The 19,547-nt window shown below is 36.4% G+C and overlaps 1 protein-coding gene across 6 annotated transcripts in view; it reads right to left on the bottom strand.

The window, feature by feature from the left end:
* SLC10A7 (solute carrier family 10 member 7) overlaps nucleotides 1-19,547 on the bottom strand; it is a 258,489-nt gene that overhangs the window by 217,234 nt on the left and 21,708 nt on the right. Inside the window, exon 5 of one of the 6 annotated variants that reach the window (XM_044224922.1) lies at nucleotides 4,780-4,804. The exons of the other annotated variants lie outside the window; for them this stretch is intronic. Coding sequence (XP_044080857.1) covers nucleotides 4,787-4,804 — 18 coding nt within the window. The 3' untranslated portion in view covers nucleotides 4,780-4,786. Of the gene's footprint in view, nucleotides 1-4,779; nucleotides 4,805-19,547 lie in introns of those variants that run through there. 6 annotated transcript variants of the gene reach the window in all.

Below are 19,547 nucleotides of genomic sequence, written 5' to 3'. Positions count from 1 at the left end.
GAGATTAGGAAAAAATATTTAAGACTGCACACTTAACCTCAAAGCTTTTAAAATTAAGAGAAATTAAAATGCATATTGAATCATCACATTCTAACAAAGTCAACTTGATTTATATCGCAAGCATTTTTATTTAGCACATAATTCTATCACAAAAAGTTTATAGATTATTACCTCAATACCCACTCAAGTACTAAATCATTACACATTAAGTTATTAAAAGAATTTTAAAAAGAGAGCTTAATTGCCTGTTCTTACAACTTAGCTCTTATTTCAAATCAGAACCCATCCTGGAAAGCTTTAAAGAGACTGCTGAGACAGAATTAAGAAACAAAAGATGAAGAATAGAGAAACAAAATATGACTGGGTAGAGGAATACATAATATACAAAGAAATCTATGAATAAGGAAGATAGTGGGAATAAATAAAAAGCAGAACTAGAAAACTAACACTCTTCACCTCCTTATATTTGATAATGCTTATTATTTGAAAGTACTGTACACAGTGTTGTGGGAGATGCCACAAGAGATGATACTCACAGTAATGGTCCATAAGGTAAGTGGGAGGAGGGAGAAAGATGGAGGTGGAGGAGAGCACCAAGAGTCAATGAAGCAGCTTAAGACAACTACATTAACAGGTGAGCCACCAGCAACATTGGTAACTTCGGAAAGATAGGGAAAAGGGATGTTCCTTTTGGTCTTCTCCTTAGCAAATCCCTATTTTAAATGTGGGTATATACACAAGCATGTGTGTCTTGGGGGTGAGGGGGAAAGCAGAGGAAGAGAGGAGTTCCTTGAAAAGAGGAAATAAAAACAGCCCCCTGAACCACAACAGAATGGAAAGCTCCTTCTACCACTGGACTTTAGTCCTGGAACTAGGACTCTCATTCCTTTGGATCAAATCCTGCTACATAACCAACTCCAAGGAACTGACAAGAACATTGTGATGCTGGGAAGTGTTTTGTTACTCTGAATACTACTTGTTTAAAGTAAGCCATTAACTGGAGCTTAGAAATGTTTATGGCACAGTGGTCGTAACGGACTCAACTTGCACTCAAAATAGGAAAACACATAACCAGACTCTCGTGTGATGGTATATGGTATGGTTGACAATGGGGTAGCCTGTAAGAGAAAGACAGGTGTAAAGAACAAAAACACTGATCATCACACAAATTCAGTTCTTAAAAAAAAAAAAAAAGGAAAATACAGTTGCCTCTCTATTCTTTGTACAAAAAGACCATTTTATTCTTGCTTCAATACTTAAATCTAGAAGCAAAGAGATAAATCAATTAATCCTTACAAACTGCTCCTAGGAGCTTCACTTTCCTCAAGGAGTTAAAAGAAGCCTTGACCACCACACAAAGAATATGAAATCTCTGCACTATATTGCTAACACATATCTCCAATTAGGTTTAAAGACATTTTTACAGCTTTTATGCCAAGTTTATATTACTAGATGTTAAAGAATGTGTTGTAGCACTTAAAAGCGCTAAAGCTGGCTCTTGATAACAATGGTTTATGATTATATCTCATGGAAAGCAGGAATAAGGCTTTTACACAATTTTGTTGTTACACGATGATGCTGAACAGAAACAAAAATAAGTGGCAATGCCAACCAAAATCTTTTGTTCTCTCTTTTGATACTCTCATCTAGAGGCTAACATATCAAAAGTTATAATTAGATTTTTACCTATGCCTTGGAATAAATTCAGCTAAAAGCCTTTAGAAGCTTTAGGATTAAAACAAACTCAAAACAGCAAATGTATTCACATTTTCCAAATCCATCTATGTCTCCGCAATGTAAAACTGTATCTATAAAGCAAACAGGTAAAGGATAGCAAGAATTTTCAATTAGCATTTCATTATAATACCAATGCAAAAAGAAAGAGGTCAACTATTAATAAGGTACAGATTTCCCACCACTGGGATTTATTCTGAATTCATTTTAAGACCAGGAAGCTGTGATCTAAAAATCTCCACTCTAAAGCAGTTAAAAGTTGAAATAATTGTACTTTTAAAGTAAGGATTGGGGCTTTAAGAACAGCTCTTCATCCATTAAACCATGTAGTTCCTGACTATTAATTTGTAATTTTGACTTAGAACCCTTATGCCCACTTATTTCATGATAAATGGTTATATACTGGATAACACATTTATTGTGGATAAGAAGAACAGTGCTTAGAGATTTCAATCAAGCACATGGGTTCCTTTTCATTTCTCTTTTTCGGTATGTACACTGCTCAAAACCACACAAAAGAAAACATATCAAAAAAGAAATATACTCACTAAAATTTAAGGTTACTCCAACAAAAGGGTTAATTAGGGAAACAAATTTTCTCAGACTGCTAATAATGGGAATGACACATACTACGTGCCCATAAGTAATTCTCAGGTATCTTTGATCTTCAGCCCCACGCGGTTTCTGTTGCCTACCGTAGCCTGGCCTCTGGGACTCTCTCAGAACCAGACATCTGGCTACTTTGTTGTTTTAGACTAATCTCCTCCCAGGAGAGCTCAAGAAATGACACCAGGCAAGGAGGGTCCTGGCAAGGGAAAAAACATTATGGTATTAGCAGATTTTTTTTTTTCCGAGTGGACGGGAGTATCAAAATTGTCTTCAAATTTCTACAGGGGTCTTAGAAGCTCTTCTGTTCTGTGGTTTTACTCTGGCATAATTTTAATAGGGTGTAAATATTATATCTATAAGCCCATCAACTATCTTCAAGAACTCACTGAAAGTAAATCATAGAATCTTACAACGTGTAGGAGAAAGTTGTGGGGAAAAATACAAATCAGATTAATTCTTCACCCATCTGTTAGGGTTGGGTGATGACTGATAAAACAAAGATTTTAATTGTCAGCTGAAGGGTTACACCAAATTGTGGGATAATGTCTAAGATTTGCAAATACAGTTGCATACCTCCTATTAGGCCAATTCCCTATCACATTTCTTCTTTTAATTGGGATTTTTTGTAAAGAATCTTAGCCACCAATCTACCAGAAGGGTTTTATTGAAGTGTACCTCTGTTAAGTGTCTCTGAGGAAACCAAGAAGGAGCAAGAAGAAGTGATACAAATTGAAACAAACAAACAAAAAAAACACAGTTAAATCAAGGACAAATGGTTTTTTTTTTTTTTTTGAAGCAATGGAAGATCATCAATATTTTCCCCAAGGCAACAAATAATCATCAATATCTTAATTCCTTTTTAGGGATTTTTGTTCAATCCTAAAAATCTATACATTCTGAGAAAGAAAAATTAATTTACCATTTGTTACACAAATAGAATATAAGCCAAGTGAGAAAAGTGCTTCATCTGTGAACTTTAATATTTTATCATAAAATCACATTTTATCTATTTCTAATATATTCAGATAATGCATGATATCAAATGTACACTACAATATGACATCTATGTTCTTATACAGAATGACCAGAAATTCACCAGATTAGCTAAAATACCTAATACATTTATCTCTTATGTAGTATCTGTTAATATAAAGTCCTTGTTTTAAGTTTCAACTGCCTTTATAATATTAAAAACACCAAACTATACAGTGACTTTTACCTTGGGCTGTATTTCATAAATTAACGATTCCAATATCCTATTTTATCATAACACCATCCACTCTGTTAACATCCATAGAATTACCACTACAGATGAAAGTTTTCAGAAGATAAATGTAAAAAATACAATCTTAAGCAATAATAATTATTTTGTGATTAAATAATTCCCCAAGTAAAGCAAAGGACTTATTATATTAGTGTGGAATAAGCACGTCACAAAAAGACAAATAATATATGATTCCACTTAGGTGAGGTTTCTAGAGTAGTCACATTCATGGACACAGAAAATGAGAAAGTTGGTAGCCACGGCTGGGAAGAGAGGAATGGAGAGTTATTATTTAATGAGTATGTATTTTTATTTTGGGAAGATGACAATGTTCTGGAGATAGATGGTGGGGATGATTATACAACAATGTAAGTTAAGTGTATTTAATGCCAATAAACTGTATCCTTAAAAATAGTTAAAATAGTAAATTTTATGTTAGGTATATTCACCATGATTTTTTAAAATTACATCAGATACAAATAATATAAAAAGTCAAAGATAATGAAAAATCAGAGCTCTTTTATTTTACATATCTGTCTCTGACCAAAGATGCATAAATTTTATGAGATTACCAGTCACACTTTAATACACATATTCTTATCATCATCACTCAAGAAACACCACCACCAAAAAGCACAAAGTCAGTCTTGGAATACATTAGCTAAAAGGATTCCAGAAAGAATATTTCCAACAATTCTCCTAAACATCCAGAGTTTTGTACTTAGCACTAGGAAATACTGCTGCTAAATAACAAAACTATTACTCAATATTAATCTTCATTTCCAAAAGAATCAAGAGAGAGAAAATTCAAGAGGTATTTTTTATAATACTGCACACAATTAGGTTATAATGGACCCAGGAACAACTACTGCTCTTCAAGTGGCTTCGAAATATTTTATTGTTTTGAATTCTATTCAGTATAGTTCCAGTATTAAGCATACTTTATCATATCCTATTATTTGAAAATTATACTCAGATATATTACATTAATTGTAATCAAGTTTAGTTGCATACAAAAAACCACTCCAAATAATAGTGCTTACACAAGAGAGGTATGCTCTTCTCCTTCAGGTAAAAGAGGTCTGGTGGTAGGCAATCCAGGTATAGCAGCCCCACAGTCAAAAGGACCCAGCATCCTATTCTAGCTGCTCCACTGTCATTAGCAGGCCATCTCTCAATCTAAGACTTCTCTTCAGCCTGTAGCCATCAAATCAACATTCCAGTAAGTGGAGAGAAGAAGGAAATGAAGGCTGCACCACCCACTTTTAAGGATATATCTTGAATGTGATATGCAATACTTCCATTTACATTTCAGTGGAAGTTCATGACCATCAGAACATCAGAAATTTAGTTACATGACCATCAGAACACCGGAGATTCTAGTAAATACAGTCTCAGCTGGATGGCAATGTGCCCAGCTGAAAGATGCAGTTCTATTCTAAAGATGAAGGGAGAACAGGCACTAGAAAATGACCAGAAGTGTTTGATACATATATTAACTAGAATATTCAGTTAAATGCAACTACTATTGTATGTAAATAAATGGGTTTTTTTAAAGAGAAAAAAATCCATTAACATTATTTGTATCTAATTAGTGTAATTTATATAAAGTAATGGGCGTTGTTAAAAATTACCAAGATGAAATTTAAAATTTAAAATTGGGTCAATTTGGGGTCCCTGGCTGGCTCAGTTGGTAGAGCATACAACTCTTGATTTGGGGTCGTGAGTTTAAGACCCACATTGGGTGTGGAGTCTATTTTAAAATGAGTAAATAAAATAAAATTGGGTCATTTTGAGAAAATAATATCCAGTTGAAGAGACAGACATAGGGAATCAATTTCTTTCCTTGCAACACAGTGAATTTCCTTTATTTCCTTAAGTATGAACTAAGCACTTACTAAATAAATGAATTGGGCAGATTCTCCCAATGAGTTAATATTCGGTGTTGGCTTAGACTGAGTCAATGCAGAAACAGAATATAACTTAGGTATAGACTTAAGTCAATGATTTTCCATCATCCCACCCCCATCCTTTGCCACTACTGGGATGGGCATGGGACGGTGCTGGAAAGGAGGTAAAAGAGTGAAAATCAGGATAACCAAACCAATTCCCTATTACACCTTAACACCCAGACCAAATGTAGAATTATTTCTACAAAATCATACAAAAAGGAATTTAAAGAGATTAAATGATTTGACTCTGACTAGAGATTCTAGAGTTATAGTTAGAGCTCAAGTTCCTCTCAGTGGGCCATCTATCTCCTTGACTTCTGCAATATCCAAATAAAGCTGCAGTGATTCATTTTGAGAAGGCTTAGGAAGCAGCACTTTTGTGCTATGGTGAGAGCAGTGAATTGTGTAAGACTGATGAATTACGGACCTGCACCCCTGAAACAAATAATACATTATATGCTAATTAATTAAAAAAAAAGAAAGAGTAGGTAGCTGCCTAGAAGAAGGCCTGAGGGTACAAGACAGCAGCAGGCTTTAGGATGGGTCTTGTGGTCACAGCAAAGCAGTCACACATTAGTCACACATTCTTTTTTTTTTTTTTTAATTTTATTTAAGATTTTTTATTTTACTTTATTTATTTGACAGAGAAATCACAAGTAGGCAGAGAGGCAGGTGGGGGTCAGTGGGGTGGGGAACAGGCTCCCTGCTGAGGAGAGAGCTCAATGAGGGGCTCAATCCCAGGTCCCTGAGATCATGATCTGAGCCGAAGGCAGAGGCTTAACCCACTGAACCACCCAGGTGCCCCTATGCTTATATTCTTTTTTATTTTTTTTTTAAGATTTTATTTATTTATTTGAAAGACAGAGATCTCAAGTAGGCAGAGAGGCAGGCAGAGAGAGGAAGGGAAGCAGGCTCCCTGCTGAGCAGAGAGCTCAATGAGGGGCTCAATCCCAGGTCCCTGAGATCATGATCTGAGCCTAAGGCAGAGGCTTAACCCACTGGGCCACCCAGGTGCCCCTAGTCACACGTTCTAAAGGAAGCTTGCTAACACCTTGGTACTGAGGGTAGAAGGCCTCATGGAGTCCCAGGGACCCTGCAAACACCTGCTATATACACCACGCCAGTGTGAAAGGTAACCCCCTGTCCACGGCTAGAGCAGATGGATCAATCCCGACAACTTCTACAAGAAGAGACAGTGCTATGGAAGTACATGTCTTTGTCATTATAAGGGCAGGTTCAGGATTTGGAAACCTGAAATGTTCCACTCTAGGCTGAAATAGAGTTATACCCCAAGGAAGAGACCACACAATGTCGAGATGCTGAGGACTGTGACAATAAAAAAGGTGCCAGAGGGACCACACAGTGACCTACTAACAGTCCAGCTTGGTTAGGACCAGTTAGTAGAGGAATTAAAATTCATCAGAAGAAAAGAGGGAGAGACAATGATGAAAGATAAACAGGAACAGGACAGGAATGAAAAAGGGAAAAGTTGAAAAGATAAAGACACAGATTTTAAAAATACAAAAATAAAAATGAAGCTTTAAAAAAAAAAAACAACAAACCATAGACTATCATAATATTCTCTCTCCTCTCTTTGCCTTTTGAGGCAAAAATAAATAAATAAATAATAAGTGAAGCACTTTAAGCAAGAAAGGAAAGAAAATACTAAATGTTTTTTCAGGGATTATGATAAAACTATAGTTTTTAAAGCAAGGTGGAAAATACAACATTTAACTCCTAACCCCCAAAGTAGTAACATAACATTCAATAAGACAATCCAGTAATTAACTCAATTAATTTATCAAATAGACTTCCTAAACAAAATTTTTAAAAGCCAGTCATCTATTGGCAGTAACATATTAGCAAAATAACTATAATGTTTTGTAATTTGCAAAGTATGTTCACATGTATTAATTTAACCATTTAATCAATTAACACTAAACAACATGTACCTATTGCCAGAAAATATTTTCTATAACCTAATCAATAGCATGGATTTAGGGAGGAAAGTGGGTATATATTAATAGAGTTTCTAACATTGAAGTTAATTTTTTTTGTCTTTCTTTAAATAACATTTTTTAAAAATTAAATTAATTTTCTTTAAATAACATTTAAAGAAAAAAATAAAACTACTGTGTCTTACAGTTTCAGATGGCAGCTAGAAAGGGAATATCTGTGGCTTTGTGCTAGGTGGGATTGGAGTTTGGGCCTATGGTACCAAAACAAATTCGAAAGCCCTCTTGTGTTTGAGGTATGGAAGGAAATCTCAGATATGGTTACACCTTCTCATCTGACAGGGAATGGAAATTGCTGAGATGAATTTGAAGCCTCTCCCTGTGACTAGGGCAGTGGTGATCTTTTCCTTTAACTCCATGACCACCGCAATGCATACAGCTTTGGCCTGACCTGTGCCACAGACCCATCCACACCATATTTACTGGGCCCTTGACATAGGCCAAACACTGAACTAGAACCTATACAGCTATAAATAAGAAATACGCATTGTAAACAAGAAATACCCTTGTACAGTATTAAAAGGATCAGAGAAAAGGAGTTCCTGAAAAGAAATTTCAAAAATGTATTAGCCAAATGCAAGCAAAAACATCTAATAAATAGTACGTGTCATGATGGAGGCACAAAAGAAGTACGCATTCCTTTCTGTCAAATGGAAGAAGCTTCCGTGAGATGCAGAGGCCTTGGCTGAGCTACATGGGCCATGATGGGGTGAATACCACAGGGCCCTGGCAGAGAGACGGAAAAGATTCTCAAAGGGAGACTTGCAGTCAGGTAGAAAAATTAATGCCTACTCAACTTTGGAGGGATCATTTTTTTTCCAACTACTGGTTTTTTGGTCTAATCATTGGTCAGCCCTTATTTTTCTGACCTAGGTAGCTGAGGCACTGAGCCGTCTATAGATGGAGAGCTTTCAGTGCACCTGTCCTAGCTCCAGTGTTCACTGCGGGACTGGCCAAAAAGGGAAGGATAGGAACAAAGGCACTGGAAGCAGAGTGCCCAGTTTACAATCACTCCCAGATCTGCTTCTTTTTGTGTCTGTTTTTTCATCTACAAAATAGGGATAATAGTACCTTATTCAAAAGGTTGTTAAAAGGATTAAAGGAATTGATACATACAAAGCCCTGAGAACAAGGACTGACACATATCGTGCCCTATGAGAGCCCCGGCTCTTACTATTTTGATGACAGGCGCTTACTATCGTTGCAGTTGTCTCTTACTGTGCAGGTTAGCAGCTAGCTAAATCCACTTAGGGCACAGGGACTGCCCACAATAACAGTGTTTTCCAGATTGTGCATTGCTATAGTTCTGAATCATTCCACCATCCTGCTGTGCCCTTTTTTTATCCCTCCAGATTAGAAATTAGGGAAGTGCAGAAAAATGCTAGCATTTTTTCACATTCCTAAAGAACTTTATAAAAAGTTAGGTTCCTTCCAACCAGTGAAGGTCTCCTTTATTTAGCAAACAAGCTTCTAACTCAGTTAACTTCTTTCCTCTTTCTCAACTGATAGTCAATTTATAATGAATTGGGCCTTAAGTCCTAAAACTTCATCAACCATAGGCCAACTGTTTCTTAAAGTAGGCTCCTTTTTAACCCTCAGAAGTATTTCAAACACAATTTGAAAATGAAAATTTTTTAAAGAGTGCATAATTCCTCCCACAAAAATTCTATCTTTGCTTATCTACAAAAAGATGATGATATCCCAACAGAATTCACATCTCTTTATAGACTACTTGAACACAGTAGATCCTTGTTTAATTTTAATGCCAGCTCTCATTTTTCATATGAAAATGTGGCTATGTTCCCCACCTTTTTTAAAAGATTTATTTACTTTTTTTTTTTTTACTTATTTATTCATGAGAGACAGAAACAGAGAGAGGCAGAGGCAGAGAGAGAAGAAGGCTCCCCGCTGAGCAGAGAGCCCAATGCAAGACTCAATTCCAGGATTCCAGGATTGTGACCTGAGCCAAAGGCAGACGCTTAACCGACTGAGCCACCCAGTCACCCCTGCACCCCACCTTTTTGAAGGCAAGTGTGCAAACATATAGCAGAATAGCTGGTAAGTAAAACTACTCAGGAACAGGAAGTATCACACCTTGGAAGAACAAAAAGAATAAATGCATGCTAACAAAGGCAAAGCACAAGTGTAATGAGTATTTACAGTGGCTTATTTTGATAAGGACTTAATGTAAACTCAAATGAGAATTAAGGCATATTATTCCCTCTCGTCCCTGATAAGGAGAGCCACAAAAATTCAAAAGTGTTTTTCATAGGCTAACTCAATATGCATTTTAAAAATATGAGTATGTATAAATATATAAATATCCTTTCCTCCTACAGTTAATTTCTCAGACTGTTTTCCAGAATTAAACTATCATGGTACTATTTGAGAACATGTACCATTTTCAAAACAGTGTGAACTTAATGTAATTGTAATTAGACTGGAACTTTGTAATAACAGTGTCTTAGAGTCAATGTCTGAGCATCATTAAATAAGCAACACTACAGAGCATCAATTGAAAACTTTCCACAATAAGTCTCTTAACTACAGCCACTCTGGAAAACAGCATGGAGGATCCTCAAGATGTTAAGAATAGAGCTACCCCATGACCCAGCAACTGCACTACCCAAAGATACAGACATAGTGAAAAAAAGGGGCATGTACACCCCAATGTTCCTAGCGGCAATGTTCACAATAGCCAAACTGTGGAAGGAGACGCGACGCCCTTTAATAGACAAATGGATAAGGTAGGTATGGTACATATATACAATGGAGTATTATTCAGGCTTCAGAAATAATGACTACCCACCATTCACATTGACATGGATGGAACTGGAGAGGATACATTAAGTGAAGTAAGTCAAACAGAGAAAGAAAATTATCATTTTGTTTCACTCTTACATGGGACATAAACAATATAGTAGACAACCATAAGGGAAGGGGGTGAAATCCAAAGGGGGAGAAATCAGAGAGGGAGATGAATCATGAGAGACTGAGGACACCGAGAAACAATCTGGGGGTTTCACTGGGGAGTAGGGTGGGGGTAAGGGGTAACAGGGTGATGAGTATTGAGGAGGGCCTATGCTGTGATAAGCAGTGGGTGTTATACTTAACTAATGAATCACCAAACACTGCGTCATGGACTATTATACAGTGGCTAACTGAACTAAATAAATAAATATTAAAAAAATAAATAGACAGTCCCCACCCCCCCAAAAAGAACTGAGACTTTGACACAGAAATAATGGCCAATAAATATTACATGTATTGTTAAATAGGTAAATATACAAATAAATAAAATGTATTTGCATGAATGAGAAAATATGTCTAATCTAGACAGAATATTGTTCCAGCCCACTTTATTCTAGCACAGTAAGTATATAAAAATATCCTTGAAGGAGAGATTGAGAACACAAACTTATGGAAATTACTGTCAGGTAAGTGATTTCATCGTTGTTCTGAACAACTCTGTTGGGACCATTATATGACTAGGATGGGACTGGCCACAAATCCTCCTTTGTCATTTTTATTATGGATGAAAAGGAGTTCCTAAAAAGAAATTTCAAAAATGTATTAGCCAAACAAAAGCAAAAACATCTAATAAACAGTATGTGTCATGACGGAGGCACAAAAGAGGTACAACGGAAGGCAGGAAATATTAGTTCTGACTGAGCATCTGTAAAGGCTTCTAGAAAAGAAGTGGTATTTGACTTAGACCTTGACAGATAAGCAGAACTTCATATGGCAGACATGGAGGATGAAGAGATCTGTACTGCAGGAGCAGACTGCTTGAATGAGCTGACCACAAACAGCGGGAGAATTGATCAGGAACACAAAGTTCCCAAAGTGGTCTGAAGGCCAACACCAAAGGAGACATCTACAAATGACAGATGGCCAGGAACCCCCCTGCGAATAGATCAAAGGCCAATAAGTTTGTCTAGAGGATCAGAAGAGCTGACTCAAGAGGAAATATGGATGGTAGGTTTCCACTACAGTTTAGGAAAACATTTTTCAAACTGTAGTTCACAAAATCAATTTAGTGAATACTGCTTGGCATTTTCTTTCTAGAATGGAAGAGAGGAAAGGAAAAGGAAGGGAAGGAATGGAGAAAGGTGGAGGGGAGGGGGAAAGGAAGATGATGAGAGAGAGTGAATTACACAATAGAGTTACTATACTTTGGGAACTTTTCAATTTCTATCTGTGGGCTGTGAAAAAAAAATGAAAATCACTCATTTAGAGGGCTCTGCAAATCCAGTATCTCTTCATTTGATTAGAATGCAGCTCAGTCCCACTCAATATATTCAGACCATTAGTTTGGATCCAAGTGTTCTTGGTCATGAATAACCTGCTTGAAAAATCTTATTGCACTAAGCAGGATGTTCTCATTAGGTACCTGGGAGACACAAACTGATGTCTTCATAATGTAAGTTTAAAGGGATCATTTTCAAAGTTTGTATCAATGCAGTAAAAATTAAGCTTGATTCCTTTAGTCTGATAGATGCTGAATACCTCCAAATGAAAGATACATGTATACAATATAATCCTTTTTTATGAAGCATATAATCTCATAGGGGAAGTTGAGAAAACATAAAGATCTACAATTAATGCAATAAAGTTGATCACATTTCACCAAGAAACAAACAGCTTCCCATATCCTCTTAACATAAACACAGACAGCAAACTGATGGCTGCCAGAAGGGAGGGTGATAGGACAGGCAAAATGGGTGAAGGGGAATGGGAGGTATAGGCTTGGATTCTAGTCAAGGAATGAATAAGCAACTGGGATGAAAAGGCACGGAACAGGAATACAAGCAATGGTCTCGTAATAGTGTTGTGTGATTGACAGATGGTAGCTACACTTGTGGTGAGCATAAGCATAACATATAGATTTGTCAAATCACTATGCTGTGTACCTGAAACTAATGTAACATTGTATGCCAACTGTACTTCACTTTAAAAATAGGTAAGTAAATCAAATATACAGGCCATTTTTTCCCCCAAAGTATTTTCATCTAAAACAACCCTGTTGGGGCACCTGGCTGGCTCAGTCGGTCAGTGGAGTATGTGACTCTTGACCTCATGTAGGTTCCAGCCCCATGTTGGGTATAGAGATTACTTAAAAATAAAATCCTGGGATGCCTGGGTGGCTCAGTTGGTTGAGCGGCTGCCTTCAGCTCAGGTCATGATCCCAGCATCCTGGGATCGAGTCCCACATCGGGCTCCTTGCTCCGCAAGGAGCCTGCTTCTACCTCTGACTCTGCCTGCCACTCTGTCTGCCTGTGCTCGCTCTCGCTCTCTCTCTCTGACAAATAAATAAATAAAATCTCTTTAAAAATAAGTAAATAAATAAATAAAATAAAATCCTTAAAAAATAAATAAATAAAAATTTAAAAAGAAAATAAACCAACCCTGCTCCTAAAACTATTATACTGCATGCTAACTAACTGGAATTTAAATTAAAACTTGGAGAAAGATAAATAAATAAATAAATAAAGCAGCCCTATCTACACACAATTAAAAAGCTAAAAAAGAAAATACCCAAGATCACAGAGCTAGTTAGGGAAGAAACTAAGTCTTCTCACATCCAATTTATTCGTATTTCTGTAACTATTTGGTTCAACAAATTACTGAGAGTATAGTAACAACTTTATAAAGATATACAAATACATGAGGAAATGGTAAACAGTCAATGCACAGTTAAGTCACAGAACCTAAAAAAGGTACATGCCCAGAATTTGAAAATAAAGGTAAAAATAATCAAATTCTCTATAATAAGATACAGAAATATGATATTAATCAAATTAGGTTAGCGAAGAAAAACACTGTGTGTGGTTTAAACTAGTGTCTCCTCAAGATCACTAATGAACCCAGAGTACCTCCCTAAAAAGGAAGTTTGACATTATAAAATGTAATTAATTGAAATAAGCCAAATTACTGGAAATGTTTTATGTGGGTCCTAATATATGCAGACATTCTGATATTGAAAAAGAATTAGATAACAAATTTTCAGTGTTTATGAAGGAATGTTCAAAGGGGGACATGGTAACCTGATTGTTCTTGTGGTTGGTTGGTTTGTTGGCTAGAATGGAACCAGGTGGTCTTCCAAGCTTTACAGTTTAAAGGAAACATCCTACAAATCTGTTCAATGCCCTTTATCTGATTCTAAATTCCCAAAGCAACTTTTCTACTACTAATATGTTTCCCCATGACCTTTCATTCCCAGAAGGTAATCTTGAATATCTGACTAACATTTCAGGTTATGGTAAGAAATATTTATACAAAAATATTGAAGACCTATACTATAAACTAATACAAACAAGTAAACTGGGATTATCCAGCTTATTAAATTTATTTAAACACTAGCTATCTTATATTGCAATTTACTATTTATGCTTTATATCACTTGCTAAACTGACAATTCTATGAATGTACTATATATAGCAACCTACAACAAGCACTCAACACATAGTTTCGAATGAATGAAGTGAGTGAATGAGTAAACTCAGAAGATCAAATCCATGAGAAAGCAATGATAACAAGGTGATTTCATCAATGCAGATCTCTACAAAGATGATGCTGATGCTTGCTTGATATGTTCCTGAGCATTTATAGGTACTTCTGCATTCAATTTCATAAGATCCTTGAAAGCAATCCAATGAACTAGGGATGCAAATACTACTGTTACTCAGATGAGGAAATCAAAGGCTCAGAGAGGTCCAGGGCTTACCTGGTGACCAATCAGACCACTAAGTAAGTAATGGTAAAACCAGGAATCAAACATCTGCTTTGATTGCTCAGCAAATATGTCCTTTGCTAAAGGTCAGATGGCCTACCAGCACAGGTGGTGATGTTAGCCACAGCGTGTTCATTAGGCTGGCATTGTTTAAATACTTCTCACCCACAATCAGGACTGGTCCTTATGGCTGAGGCAGAGATAGACTGAAAGGTGGGGACCAAAAGACTTCAGCTACAGAGAGAAGGGCCCAGAAACGGGAATCTGGCAATGCCAAACAAAGAGTCTGAAGACCAGGTCCCTGGAGGACATTTCCATTGGGATGGAAAAGGAGACAGACAGGAAAAAAAGGAATGAAGAGAGACAGGAGGAAGAGAATTAGGAGAGAAGAGTGTCAGGGAAGCAAAAAGATACAAGAGGCAATCGGGCACGGTGTCAAAGTCTACAGCTAAGTCAAGGAGGATGAAAACTGAGAATGAGCCACTAAATTCAGTGAACACAGACCACTGCCAACCATGAAGGGAGTCCTTTTGGTTAGGGTGGTATGAATGGAAGACAACTGGAGAGGAATTACGGGGTTAAATGAGAGTATTCTAAGTTACACACAGAATTCTTGAGAAATCTAGGTATGTTTCAAACAAGTTTTACTGCAGCTTAATACAAATACAGGCAACTCTTTGTAGGGCTTCTGAAGAACGCTAAGCCCATCCAGAAGATGAGAATCATGTTAAACGGTAGATACAGAAGAAGGGTAGGAACATGTAATTTCTCTGCTGCTATTGTAGCCACTGCTATTCTGTTCTTCCAGCTGGCAGAGAGGAAGACAAGACACCATTTCCCAGAGAGCCCAGGAGGGAAATATGTGCCCGTATGCCAGCTAGCAAGAGGGCTCAACACAGAAGCCTTTTTCAGATACGAAATTTCTCCATGAGGCCATTAAACTTCCACTGTAAGCAAAAGTAGTAATGGACCCCATTTAACAGAAGAGAAAGGCAAGGCACAGAAAAGCCAAGTGATTTGGGAACTGAGACAGTGACTGACAGGTCAGATTTCCTTCTCACTTCAAGTCTGCTCTCTGCTGATCAGATCTACTCAAAATGCCTTTATAAATGTTTCAATGAATCTTATCTTCATGCATTGGATTAGCAAGATCAACTCCCCACTGATAATGCAAAATAACCCTGAAATGTTTCATGCCTGCCTGATAAGCCAGAAACTGAACTTTCTGTCTCCATTTGGACTGTGATGATCTTGATCTTTCACCTCTAGCAAAAATCTTCTCATAGCTATAATTTTAAAGTTAGTAATGAGTGCTTCATTTGCTTTCCAAGCAGATAGAAAACCTTTTTTAAATACACTCAGACTGTCATGACCTTCGTCTATGACTTAAAGAGTTCACCACATGTAAGAATTTTCTTTGCTCAGGAGACATTCTTAAATTTTCTTTGAAGAGATTTGAGCAATAGTCCCATTGATGAAATTAAACACACACACACACACACACACACTTCTTAACTTAATTACCTTTCTGCTATACCTGAAAGCAGAACTTTTCTTTGAAATGTATTTGGAATTCTACCTGACTAGCAAAGGGTTCTAAAATCCTTCTATCTGCTAATTAAAATATAACAAAAATGCCAACTAAATATGTTTACATTGAAAGGAGCACGCCCTTTGAACCCGAGACTTGGCAAGGGAACAGCCTATTGCCTACGAGAAGCAAACATGGTCCAGATTCCTTTTTTTTTTTTTTTTTTTAAGATTTTATTTCTTTTTTGACAAAGGGAGATAGAGAACACAATCACGGAGAGTGGCAGGCAGAGAGGGAAAAGCAGGCTCCCTGCAGAGCAGGGAAAGCCCAATATGCAGCTAGATCCCAGGACCCCAGGATCATGACCTGAGCCAAAGTCAGTCGCTTAACCAACTGAGCGCCCCACAGTCCAGATTCCTAAACTGAAGTTCTAGCTGTCTGACATGGGGGAGTGGGGCTCAACTCACTTGGGGTGCATTTTAGGGTTTTTTCCATACTAAAAAAGAAAAACAACAATTTGATAAAAATGGGCCAATATGAAGCCACAATAAAACAGATGTTCTGAATAGTGTAATATCACACTCAATGTAGCTTTTGAACGCAGGTCTCATTCTCTTTTTTATTCCCTGTGGTAGAAGACAGTGTCTACATAAGGTGGGAGCTTAACTTCTGGTTGAGTATTACATTCTATTTCTAAAACTAGATGGTGAATGAACACAAGAGAGTTTATTATGTTTTAAGCTGTATACATGTTTTACACACCTTTTGTAGACATAATTCATAATTTTTAAAAGGAGAATCCTGAGGATGATCTACCACACATTCTAATTCAATAGATCTAAGGTCCCCCAGACCCCCGTCCCTGATCACTCAACCATAATGCTGGTATGGGTGACCTATGGGATTCACCTTGAGAAACAAAAAATAAACAAACCAACATAAATTACATGCATGTAATCAGGACAATGCTTTTAGTGGTGGAGGTGCCTTATTTTCATAGATCAAACTACCAGGCTTGGCCTTAAAAACAGATGAAATAGAGTTTAGCATAAAACACTCTGAGACCTGACTGGAAACTCCTTCCTACCCTGCCCTGACTTTTATTTATTATGATTCTTAATGTTTTTCTTTTTATTTTTTTTTCAGATTTTTGAAGGCAGAAATCATTAATTATATTTCTCTCCTACAGGGTTTAAGGTTCAGACTTACAAAATTTTACAAAGTCATACAGCTTTGTAACTTTACTCAGGAACAAAGACCTCGGTATTTACTTCATATTTTTAGGCACTGGCTATTAGCTGCATCCTTCCCCTTCTCAGCTTACAAAAGAAGAAACACTGAAGCGAAGGGAGATAGTGTCAATTTTTCCCAAACCCTGCATTTCTAGCTTTTTTCAAGAAACAGCAGTGTAAGTGATAGAGAAATGAAATACCTCTGTAACAACAGCATGGAAACCACATAAGTCTCTCGAAACTTGGAAAAATAAGGTACCGATTTCTTAAAGGAAAACTTCTTTCATAATCCCTGTGGTATTTACTACAAGGCAGAAATTCCTTGAATTTAAAAATACAATGGTTCCTTTAACAAGTCCCATAAGGTTTTTAACATTTGTGAAGCTTTTGATGGGGGAGAGGGGTAAATCGCATCTTTTACTACAACTTTACTTTTGGAACATAAATTTAAACCAAACAAATGTATACAGAGTTAAACAAAGCATAAGTGTTTATCTCATGTCTCCCATGTTAGAATAAAATAGAAAACATGTTGACCTATCACTTCCCTATATTTGGCAATGTATTAGGGTTTACCAAGTCTTACTACTTTTTCTATTATTTAAAAAAGGAACTAAAATCACATGTGCACATGTGGACACAGGCGTGCCCACATGCACACATACATACACAAACATACACACTACCACATAACCGCCAGTCGAACCATGTCAACAGCACACCCTATAATCTTCCAGTTTTGAAAAGTTGCATTTAAAACGCTGGAATGAATAAATAATGATCACAAAAAAAGAACCAAGCTGTGTTTCTAATATTTAAATGAAAGTAGTTTAAAATTTAAAAGCCACAAAATAAGACTGTCAGTCAGCTATGCCCTTAAACAGTCTCATTTTAATACGTAAAGGATATGCTAGCATTCTAGCATATATGCACTGCTACGAACATACATTTACTTCCTTTCGTGCTAAAAATAATTATAAACTCTAGTTGGCTCAATGCCACAAAAGCAATCTAACTTATAAAAACAATTTTTTTTTTTTTTTTTTTTTACTTTAACAAGTAATAAGGCTATTTCTTGCCGAAGTGCAAGCTGTGAGCTTAAGGAATGCAGTAACTTTGAATTCATGACAAAACTTTTTGGTAACCAACAGTTTTATGGAAAAAGCATTTCAAATAAAAGGTGTGTAAGTAACCAAAAAAAAAAAAAAAAACCTCCTTCTATGTTATAGAACAACTTTGCAAAGTAAAAAGAAATCATTTCAAATAACACTCTTAGATCTGCATACATTCCCCAAATCATTAATATAAATATGCTACATAATCTCACATTTCCTTTAATTCAGGAGAACATATCCTAAACATGTGTATTTATACTAAATATGTATATAGAAATATTTGAGAGCACAAGCTAAACGGAACAAGTTTAATGACACAAAATCTAGAAGGACAAGAGTTTTTTTACATGTCACAACCACTGAACAGTCAGTTTCAAAGGACAGTGTGACACGTAAGGGTGCCCAGCCATTCTCCTAGCATGTTGAAATCCATGAGGGTGTAAGTCAGCTACGTGCAAGGCAGAGCAGAGAATCACAGAGAAGTAGAATCAAATCCTTTTCCTAATGGTACCTGTCAGAGGACTCTGCTTGTGGACCTTTTTTCATTTACATGCAGCTATGTACAAAGCAGCCTTCGATTAGATTATTTCCAATACATTGTACAAAAGATTAATCTCCCTTTACATTTACTTTAGCAAAAGCTTATGTTCAGTTACCTTATAACATTACTTCAAAAAAACATTCAACTTAAAATCATCTAATATCCTTACTTGCAGACACTCTCTTCCACAATCTAATGTAAATATTTAAAAAGTCTATTCATTTCATATCAGAAGATATGACCCAACTGGAATTTGCAAGCTCAATTTTCAATATCTATGAAAAACTGTAACTTAATCCCCAAGACTACAAAAATGCTTGATAATGATAAAGTTGCACAATATAATCATTTAACGAACTAGACCAATGATATCAGAAAACAAATGAAATATTCATAAATTCAACAATATTAACATGTAACATTAATGTAAATTATTTAAATATCTACTGGGGAATAAACATGTAAATATAATTTCCAATGCTATATGTTAATGTCAAGAAAATGAGTGAACTTTGAACTTCTGCCAAAAGTCATCTGAGAACAAAAAGGTTGTTTAGTTGTAAAGCTCTTAAGGGAATCACATCAGAGAAAAAGAAATAAATGACACCTTTAAGTCAATTACCACTGGTCTCAGATACACCAAAACAGACCCTTCTCTCAAATTCCTTCAAGGGGGAAGAAAGATAATCATGGCAAGGACTAGTCTAAGACTCCTGTTAACTCCTCTAGCTCACTAATTATGTGGCAACTAAAAAGAACTACCCATCATAATGAAACACCGGTTGAATTCAACTCTCTGCCAATTCCATTTCTACACCAAG

The sequence above is a fragment of the Neovison vison genome, chromosome 11 (assembly GCF_020171115.1).
Source record: "Neovison vison isolate M4711 chromosome 11, ASM_NN_V1, whole genome shotgun sequence".
Lineage (NCBI taxonomy): Eukaryota > Metazoa > Chordata > Mammalia > Carnivora > Mustelidae > Neogale > Neogale vison.
Note: the sequence above shows the minus strand (reverse complement) of the source record. Positions and strands in the feature narration are given on the sequence as shown.